This window comes from Rhinopithecus bieti, unplaced genomic scaffold (assembly GCF_001698545.2).
Source record: "Rhinopithecus bieti isolate Rb0 unplaced genomic scaffold, ASM169854v2 scaffold_15435, whole genome shotgun sequence".
NCBI classification, from domain to species: Eukaryota; Metazoa; Chordata; class Mammalia; order Primates; family Cercopithecidae; genus Rhinopithecus; species Rhinopithecus bieti.
Genome location: NW_016808088.1, coordinates 44,506 through 54,273, shown reverse-complemented (window position 1 = coordinate 54,273; position 9,768 = coordinate 44,506). Strand labels below are relative to the sequence as shown.

The following is a 9,768-nucleotide window of genomic DNA, read 5'->3' as shown; positions in this document are numbered from 1 at the left end:
TACAAACAGAAGAGCACTGCATTATGACTTGGGGACGGTGTTAAGCTTCTAAGGCATTGACAGTCTACTATCTGTGGTACCTCATCCCTCAGAGCATAGAAGCCCTCTCCTTTTGTAAGCCTTGGGTAATGGATATTATCTTGTTTTGTGAAACGTAAGAGGAATATATGGCACATTTCTTTATTTTCCTAAGTCAAATTGCATTTGAGTTCAAGCTACACACACTTGCCTTGTGGAAAGTCCAATATCAGTAAAATTTCAAAAGTTCCTTCCTTTCTCTATGGGATCCTATTAGACTTGTGATGCTTACTTGGTCCCAGAAAAAATAAGTTGATTGTGGTCATTAGTTCTTCTTGTTTGTTATGGATACCCTTACTGTTCATCTGCTGCTAGATGACATCAAGATGACCTACACTGGTCCTTCCTGCTCCTATGGAGCAGTTCTTTTCAGCAGGCCTTGACGCTAATCACAAAATCAATCTCCAAACCCCTGACAGCTGGCTTAGTGTTTTACTCCTGGTACCCAACTTCAACAGATGTTCCATAGTCATATCCCATCATCTGTGCTGAAAGGAAGTGAGGCTTATCAAATTTCTATCAATCACTAGCAGAATCTTTTACTCAATCCCTGGAATTTCTCCCATCTCTGGGAAGTGAACAAGAACATGGAATATGGAATCAAGCTACTTGGCATCACTTAATAATTCATTTACTCTGGACAAAATCATAACCTCTCCAAGCCTCAATGTCCTCATCTACAATATGGGGCTAATAATATTAGTGGTTACCACTATTATAAGATTGGATTAAATGAGATAATATTTGTTCTTGTGTTACCAGTAGAGGGTCTTGACTGCAACCTGTCCAGGTTCTTGGCATTCTGAACAAATAATTGGAAAAAACACATAGCAAAGCAAGGAAAGAATGAAGCAATGAAAGAACAAAAGCAGGGATTTATTGAAAATGAAAGTACACTCCACAGTGTGGAAGCGGGTCCCAGCAGCGACTCAAGGGCCCCGGATACAGAATCTCCTCCTGTCCAAATATGCTCTGGAGGTTTCCCAATGGCCACTTGGCACTCACCTCATGTAAATGAAGTGATGACCCACAATCAGTCTGATTAGTTGGAGAAAGTAACCAATCAGAGGCTGAAGTGAAGTTACATAGTTATACTCCTATGCAAACATCTGACTGGTTGCAAAAAGCAACCAATCAGAGGTACCTTCAATTTCCCATCTGAGGAGACAGAAAAGTGGGGTATGTATAGGGAGTAGCCTCTGTTCCTTTTGTTATTTAGGTGTGGAAAGTTAGGGTTTCTTTTCAGTTTGATTCCAGGAAGTCAGCGTGAAACGGCCTTGGGTACCCTGCCTCCAGACCCTATTCTCCTACCTCACTTGCAGCAATGCCTGTTAATATAACAATATAGTAAAGGTGTAAAGTAATAGTAAAGAAGAGTAAGTTCCATATGCATAATAGGTACAATTTTCCTCTCTGGGTCACTCTTTGCTCTGACATCTACATCATCATAACCTTTCTAATTCCCAATTCTTGCACAATACTCACCTGGATAAGGCCCATTTTCAGGGTAACCCTGAAGTATATGAAGATATTTATCTCCTCCTACCTGCAACACATCCTGTCCCCACCTGAGTGAGAGGAGTGTAGACCAGTGTTTCTCAAATAATTGTCCACTGATCATTTGCATCAAATCTTTAGGGATAGAATCAAAGGATATGCACATCTATTAAGCCGCTCCTGAGATGTTAATGTACACTAAAATTCATGAAACAATCCTTTACACTATCTGTGCCTTTTCACATATGGTTGCCTCTTTCTAAAATGTCCATTCACCCTATTTGTGTCCACGTGTGGAAACAAAATGCAGCTTCCTCTATGTACCTGTCCCTAATTTCATGTTCACTACCACCAGCAGATGGAACCTTTCTGTTGCTGTGAGATGAATGATATGGGGAGGAATCAAAATTGAGGTGCAAGAGAGTGTTGGGGTGCACTGGAAGGCAGCAGTTGGATTGGAGTGGCGAGAAGGACCTATGGTTTTACTTGGAATTTGTGCCCGTGAGGTGAAGTTGCTAAAAGGGATGGGGGAAGGGGACAGAAAATCAGAAAAGTAAAAAGGGGGTTGGGGAGAAGCAACAACAAAATAACTCTTATGGTTTTCCCTGATCCGGAAGTAAATTAATCACCACAGGTGTCAGCACCCCAGGCCCTCAGGCCCGCCTGCCCTCTTACCTGCTCTTCTCACTGCCTCAGCCCTTCCCGCTCGGCCTTCCGCCTGGATCTGCCCACACACTGACTTTGCTCTCGCTGCCCTCTCTCTCCAATGTACCACTGTGTAACTGAAATCACTGGGTAACTGAGTATGCCCGGTTTGGGCCTGCCACCTGACTGGCTGCTCTGAAGCAGCAGAACTGGATAAGAACTTTATGAACCCTGAGAAGTTACTCATGCACAGAACCTCTAAACTTACATCATTGTATCCATGTTGTTGCCTTTTTCTGGGACGTTATGTTCTTCTCTGCACGTGAAAATCCTCTGCCTCTAGAACCAGTCCCAAGGTCCCAGGGACTCAACTTAGGCGTCTCTGTGACTGACAACGGGGATATTAACTTTGCCTCTCAGGAGTGGGGAAGAAATCCCCCTCCACAGATTCTTCCATTCCATCTCCTTAGGGCTCTAAGGCTCAAAGGAAGCAAACACCTCCAAAAAGCCCCTCGGGATTCCTGCCCCATTAGTACAACCCACCATTTTCTCAAGGCTGCACCAAACCAAGTGTTCCCTGATATCACCATGGGCCAAACGTGGGTCCCAGGGATTTGCATGTGGATTATACTCCTCAAGGGACTGTGGTGCAGCAGCTCAGAAACCTCAATTTGAGGAGGGAAAAAAAGATTTGTTTGAAATTGTTTAAGACATCAAGTGAGGGGCTGAAACTTGAGGGGTTGCAGGTCTGACATATGGGTAAAGGTCTCCGTGCAGCTGCCGAATACCCCATCCCTTGCCAAGTTTAATGTCTAATCTTAGCGAAGGGTGTCCCAGGATTACACCAAATGCACACTGGTTTCTCCAGACAGATCGTGGCCTGGGCTCCTTCTAGCCCCGTGCTTGACTATATCGTAGGTTTCAGATTTTACTGAAGTAGAGATTTTAAGACGGGTACTTAGCTGCTGTCCTGAGGGTAGTGAAATGCCGCGTGTCTGATACTTGGGATCCTGGCTTGCGGGCCCTCAGAGACTCTGTCTTTGCAGCTCCGCTCTCCCGCTCCCCGCCCCCCGCCCTGTCCCTCCCAGCCTTCACCCCGCCCCGGGCTCAGCTACTCCTCAGGCACCCCACGCGCTCACACCCGCCTGCCCGCCAGCCTGCTCCTCCCACTGCCTCCGCCCCTCCCACTCGGCCCCCCGCGTAGATCTCGCCCCACACTGACTTTGCTCTCACTGTCCGGTCAGACGCACTTCCCGCCCTCGCGTAGGTCTACACCGCCACAGCCGCCCTCGCCCGCGCGTCCCTCACCCGGTCCGCCACTGCCGCGCCTCAGAATCCGAAGGCTGGGTCCCAGAGCAACCATCCACGCCGCCGCCACGACCTACACGGGAGCCAAGCGCCGCAACCGCCACCAACGCCTTGCCGCCGCCGCTCGCCCGCCGCCTACCATGGCCCAGCAGCAAACAGGTAGCAGGAAACGGAAAGCGCCCGCGGTCGAGGCGGGCGCCGAGAGCTCGCCGTCGCAGGGCTTGGCGGCAGCGGACGGTGAGGGGCCTCTGGTACTGAAGAGGCAGAGGCGGCCGGCGACGTGTAGCTCAATGGTTCACTATCTGAAGGTTCGGGAGGTAGGCGGGTGGGGCCCCGCCGGGCTCCAGGGCTTCGATGGCGAGATGCGAGGCTACGCGGTACAGAGGCTGCCCGAGCTGCTGACGGAGCGCCAACTGAACCTGGGCACCCTCAACAAGGTGTTCGCGTCACAGTGGCTGAACGCCAGGCAGGTGGTGTGCGGCACCAAGTGTAACACGCTCTTTGTGGTAGACGTGCAGTCAGGCCACATCACGCGCATCCCCCTCTTGCGGGACAGGGAGGCCAGGCTGGCCCAGGACCAACAGGGCTGCGGCATCCATGCCATCGAGCTGAATCCCTCCAAGACGCTTCTGGCCACCGGCGGCGAAAACCCCAACAGCCTGGCCATCTACCAGCTGCCCACCCTGGACCCCCTGTGCCTGGGCGACCGCCATGGCCACAAGGACTGGATCTTCGCCGTCGCCTGGCTGAGTGACACCGTAGCCGTGAGCGGCTCCCGTGACGGCACTGTGGCGCTGTGGCAGATGGACCCGGACAAGTTCGATGACACTGTTGCCTGGCATAGCGAGGTGGGTCTCCCCGTATATGCCCACATCCGTCCGAAGGATGTGGAGGCCATCCCCAGGGCCATCATCAACCCCAGTAACCGCAAGGTGCGGGCCCTGGCCTGCGGCTCCAAGAACCAGGAGCTGGGAGCGGTGTCCTTGGATGGCTACTTCCACCTGTGGAAAGCCCGGAGCACACTATCCAGGCTGCTGTCCATCAGGCTACCCTACTTCCGGGATAATGTGTGCCTGACCTACTGCGATGATATGTCTGTGTATGCTGTGGGCTCCCATTCCCACGTCTCTTTCCTGGATCTGCGCCAGGGTCAGCAGAACATCCGGCCCCTGTGTTCTCGAGAGGGTGGCACAGGCGTGCGGTCTCTGAGCTTCTACCGCCACATCATCACTGTGGGCACCGGTCAGGGCTCCCTGCTCTTCTATGACATCCGGGCCCAGAAGTTCCTGGAGGAGAGAGCCTCCGCCAACCTCGAGTCCTCTTCGGGACCTTCAGGGAGGAAGCTCAGGCTTGCCTGTGGCAGAGGTTGGCTCAACCACAATGATTTCTGGGTGAATTACTTTGGTGGCATGGAAGTGTTTCCCAATGCGCTCTACACCCACTGCTACAACTGGCCCGAGATGAAGCTCTTTGTGGCTGGGGGGCCTCTCCCTGCAGGCCTCCATGGGAACTATGCAGGCCTCTGGAGCTAAGGATGGCCGCCTTGTACTCCAGGTACACAGATTTACCTTTTAGTTCCACCCGACTTTCCTGCTTCATGTTGCATTTTTTTGCTTTTAACTCTGTGTGTCTTTTGTTTTCCAGGTGGAACCAGCCCAGCTTAAGTTGTACTCCTCCAAGCAGAGAGAGTGAGTGATCCTTTGGTCAATGAAAACTTGACTTTAAGACTTTTTGACTCCTTTCCAACACCATCTTTTGGAATTTTCATACAAAGAAATTTGGTTAATCTTTAGTTGCATTCTCTCTTTGAGTGATTCATATATTCTCTTTCTTTAAGGAGATGCAGTCAATGTCTTACAGTTACGTATATTTGTTTTCCATGTTTTTCCTTGTTACCAGTATTACAACCTCATTTTTTTAGTTATTTTTTATTGCAGATACATGGTATAGGAAGAGAAAATTTTCTAGTAAGCAAGGTGTTCCTACATCTTTTCTGGAGAGCTTACCATAGTTTTATAGCATTGTTCAATTGGAAAAATACATTCCAAGCTCTGGATTACCTACGTTTGGAAACACTTAATTTGCAAATTTTGATCTTAGTGTATATAGTTTTACTTTGTTCATGCTAAAGTGCTTTTCTTAAGTTTATTCTCTTTCAAAAGAAGTTATCATAGAATCTTGTGTTTGTATCAAACTCGTAATTGGTGAGAATCTTCAGGAGTGCGGGGTTCTGCTTCATTGCATTTTCAGAATCTTAAACCTGAATGTTGAAACAACCCATTTTTTTAAATTTCACAACTTATTTAAGTGTTATCACCTCTCCTTAAATAGCTAAAAGAATGTGTATTTTTTCACTTGCTGCCTTACTACTATCAAGACTTGTGAATATATTTGAATGTATGTTGTTTGAAAAACTTGCACAGTGCATTGGAGCCGTCATGAAAAGCAGGAAATGTAAATGTGGAATGTATGGCAGGCTGGGCAGAATGTATACTGATCCAGGGTATAGACTGGATATTTTGCTGTTGCTGTTTTAATATAAAATGTTATATTTGAAGATATTTAACATTTTCCAATTCTGCTTAAGAGGTAATTTACAGTAAAACAAAACAAAACAAAACAAAAAAGACCAAAATAGCACATTCTGAAGAAAAGATTCTTAATAAGATTTTATTTTGTGAAGTTCAAAGATTCTTTCCTAAAGTATAATGTGTTGTTAAAAAGTAGTGCTGTTATAACTCTCAATGTAATAGCATGCAATATCAAGAACATAGGAAGTTTGTTTCAAGATAAGGTGAGATTTAAAATAAATAAGATGAGGTTGAAGAAAAGTATATTGGGGTGCAGATAAATATAAATTGTGGACTGCTATGAAAACAGGTTGTACTTCTCCATATGTGAGACCATTGGAAGTGAGAAGGAATATTTGCCATTTCTAAAACTGGCCAGGTTGTGCTGAACTAGGATTGGTAATTTGTCATGTCTGTTTTTCCTTAGATGTTTGGGCACTCAGATGCTGTCTTGGTGTACACACACAACATGCTGTTCAGTCACAAATCCGAACAAGTTAATATAATAAATGGTACTAAAAGTCATTTAAGAAATACCAAAAGTAAGCTTTTGTTTTAGCCATTGTTATAAAGGCTAATATAATTGTTGTTATATAGCAGTAAGATGTATTTGTGTGCATGCGTCTCCAACTCAGTTGTAAATGTCTTGAGAACAGATAATACAATTGTCATCTTTATATTGCCTCATTTCTCCACTAATACTTAGCAAATAAAAGGCAATAAGTAAATATGTACTGGTTGAATGCCTCTGGAGACCTAGAGTTTAAAGTTTTAAGTCAATAAATAAATAAATATTTCTCTTAAATAATATAGAATCCTGTTGTGTTTTCCCCCCTTTGTTGGTAAACTTTTTCCTGATTTATTCTCAGGTCAGGCTATTGTGCTTATCCATTCGTAAACTTACCCATATGTGATACTAGACGAGGAAGGAACATGTATAAATCTTATTTGGCACTGGAAATTAATCTTTTCACCTGCAACCATTTAGGTTTGAAGATTTATTTAAAATATTTTGGTTGTTTTTCAGCAATTAGTTTTGAAATATGTTTTGTGGTTTGTGTTTTAACTTAAAAAACATATTAGCTAAAAATTTCCTTAAATGTTACCCAGTAACTTCCAAGTATTAATTGCCTATTTTCTTGTAGGCAATAGGGAATTTTTATGGTATTCTCGCAATTATTTTGGAAATAATGTGGAAAACATTTTTAGAGGAGATAACACTTTCTACCTGGGATGGGATTTTAGAGAAGAAATAGAAGGCATGTTTGATTTCTTCTCTGTCTTGGCCCTTAATTTCATCACCGACTCACACTTAACTTTTTCATATTTTAGGGTATATCATTTTCATGCCAAGTCACCTGACTTAACTTTTTAAAAACTAAATATTTCGTGTGTACATTTATATTTTGTAACCATCTAGTTATTTTGAAATATTTTCTAATTCTGACACAGTGATCATAGAACTATGATTAATTATGTAAACTGTGACTGAAATAATTGAAGAAAAAAAAGTCAGCCCTCCAGAAAGCCCGTAAATACAACTCGCTTAAAGTACATAAGGAAGTGCAAATATTCATGTATAAATTACCTATCACTGATGCCTGAAAGGCCTCAGTTACTTATAACTATGCATAAAATGTTAATTATCTTTATCTCTAACTACCTATTCACATATTTCTCTCCAAGCATACTTCTGATCCAAAAGTTTATGTTCCTCTCCTTTACTCTTTGGAATGAGTTAATTTCTATTTTCTTTTAAAAAGGGGTACAATAATTTACTTATCAAGACTATCTACTGGAATAAAGTGAGGTGACTACTCTGAAAAAAAATCATCTGTTAAATATACTCTAGCATTAATGATAAACAAAATTGAATTTTCCAGAGGTTGATTTTATCCGCTTGTACTCAGTGTTGAACAATTTGTCAAAATTTTTTCATTAATTGCTAATTTAGAGTGATTTTAGAAAGCAATTCACAAAGCCCTCCTGGATGTTTTACTGACAGCTTCCTAATTTCTGCAAGTATTATTAGGTAACCCAACTACATTAAACATGTCACTATGTGAGCTGCTCAGGGATGCAGTTCAGCGAGAATGTCATGTACCAATATGAAAGAGAGGCTGCATAAGCCACAGGTGTTTGCTTTAAGATGTTATTGTGAGATCTGCTCAAGAAAGGGTTGCCTAAAAGTATTTCACACTACTAGTCCGCTGTAAACCCAGAGACACCTAGCATTGGAATTTGGCATCAATGTAAGGGCAATGTGTTTGCAGGAGGTTGCCATAAAATGGTCAGACTTACCCTTAGAAGGAGGGTTCTTTCGCTGATACATATGTAGTTTGCACAGGTATTGGTCTTTGCTTCATATGCCCTTTGCCTACTTACTTTTCTATTAAACTCTCTGTGACTTCCAATACAGAATTAAGCACTTAACTTCTCCATGCTCACAGTGACGGTTTTGTTGTTATCTTTATTATAACGTTTAGCAGATTATGATGCAGTCAGCTATGTGAGTGTTTAGCTTTCCTGCCCTCCACTTGAATATGAGCTCTGTCATCCCAAACCTAGCATAATAGGCTGCACGTACATGGCACTTGGCTGTTCAGTACAACAACTAATACATCAATTCTTTTTCATAAATTACTTTATCAGATTAGTTGACCAAAACATTAGGGAAGATGATAAAGATTAAGTTGATGGATGAAGAGTATCCTGAAATAGGCCCCATGGTAATGATCATGGTGATTCATGGCATGAAGTAATGTGGGTAGAGCAGCAGAAACTTAAGTTTTACCCAGAAATGATACTGGACCTGGAGTACCAAGATGAAATGGAAATATTATTTTGGAATCATAAATACCTGAATTTGAATTTGAATTATATAATTTGTTTATAATAAGTAATGGGTATGCTGTTTAACTTCTCTAAACCTGTCCTTACATTACTAATTGTTCTATTCCCAGCATCTAGCATATTGCCTGATGCATAAGGCATTTGATTTATATTCATTATTTTCCCCTCTAGAGTCCTATCAATTCTGATAGAAGGCATATGTATTTATTTTTTATTTAATTATTATAAAAACAGTTTATGTGCCTTGCAGAAAGTCGGGCACATAATGTAAAATATTTTTAAAAACCACCACATTTCCACCAGCCTAAGATTACTACTGTCAACAAGTTAGTGTATATCTTTCATGACTTTTTTGTACATATATGTACCCATCTATGCAGTTGATACTAAAATGTGAGTATTTTGTAAAAGTTGTTTTGCAACCTACTTTTTTTCAGTTAATGTCTCCATCTTTCCGTCACAATATTTATCTTATCTACAAGTCAGGGTGTTTTAAATGTGTACAGGCTGGGCAGGGCGTGGTGGCTCACGCATGTAATCCCAGCACTTTGGGCGGCCGAGGCGGGTGAATTACCTGAGGTCAGGAGTTCTAGACCAGCCTGGCCAACATGGTAAAACCGCGTCTCTACTAAAAATAAAAAAATTAGCTGGACGTGCTGGCCTACATCTGTAATCCCAGCTACTCAAGAGGCTGAGGCAAGAGAATCGCTCGAACGCGGGAGACGGGGTTTGTAGTGAGCAGAAATTATGCCATTGCACTCCAGCCTGGGCAACAAGGGTGAAACTCTGTCTCACAAAAAAAGGGGGGGGGGGGGGG

At 43.4% G+C, this 9,768-nt stretch overlaps 1 protein-coding gene across 1 annotated transcript; it reads left to right on the top strand.

The window, feature by feature from the left end:
- The first annotated feature begins 3,423 nt into the window (after positions 1 to 3,423).
- On the top strand, positions 3,424 to 6,906 carry DCAF12L1 (DDB1 and CUL4 associated factor 12 like 1). Its single transcript, XM_017885482.1, has 2 exons — positions 3,424 to 5,082; positions 5,173 to 6,906. Exon 1 carries the CDS (start codon positions 3,669 to 3,671, stop codon positions 5,058 to 5,060), a length of 1,392 nt encoding a protein of 463 aa, XP_017740971.1. The 5' UTR covers positions 3,424 to 3,668; the 3' UTR covers positions 5,061 to 5,082; positions 5,173 to 6,906.
- The last annotated feature ends 2,862 nt before the right edge of the window (positions 6,907 to 9,768 follow it).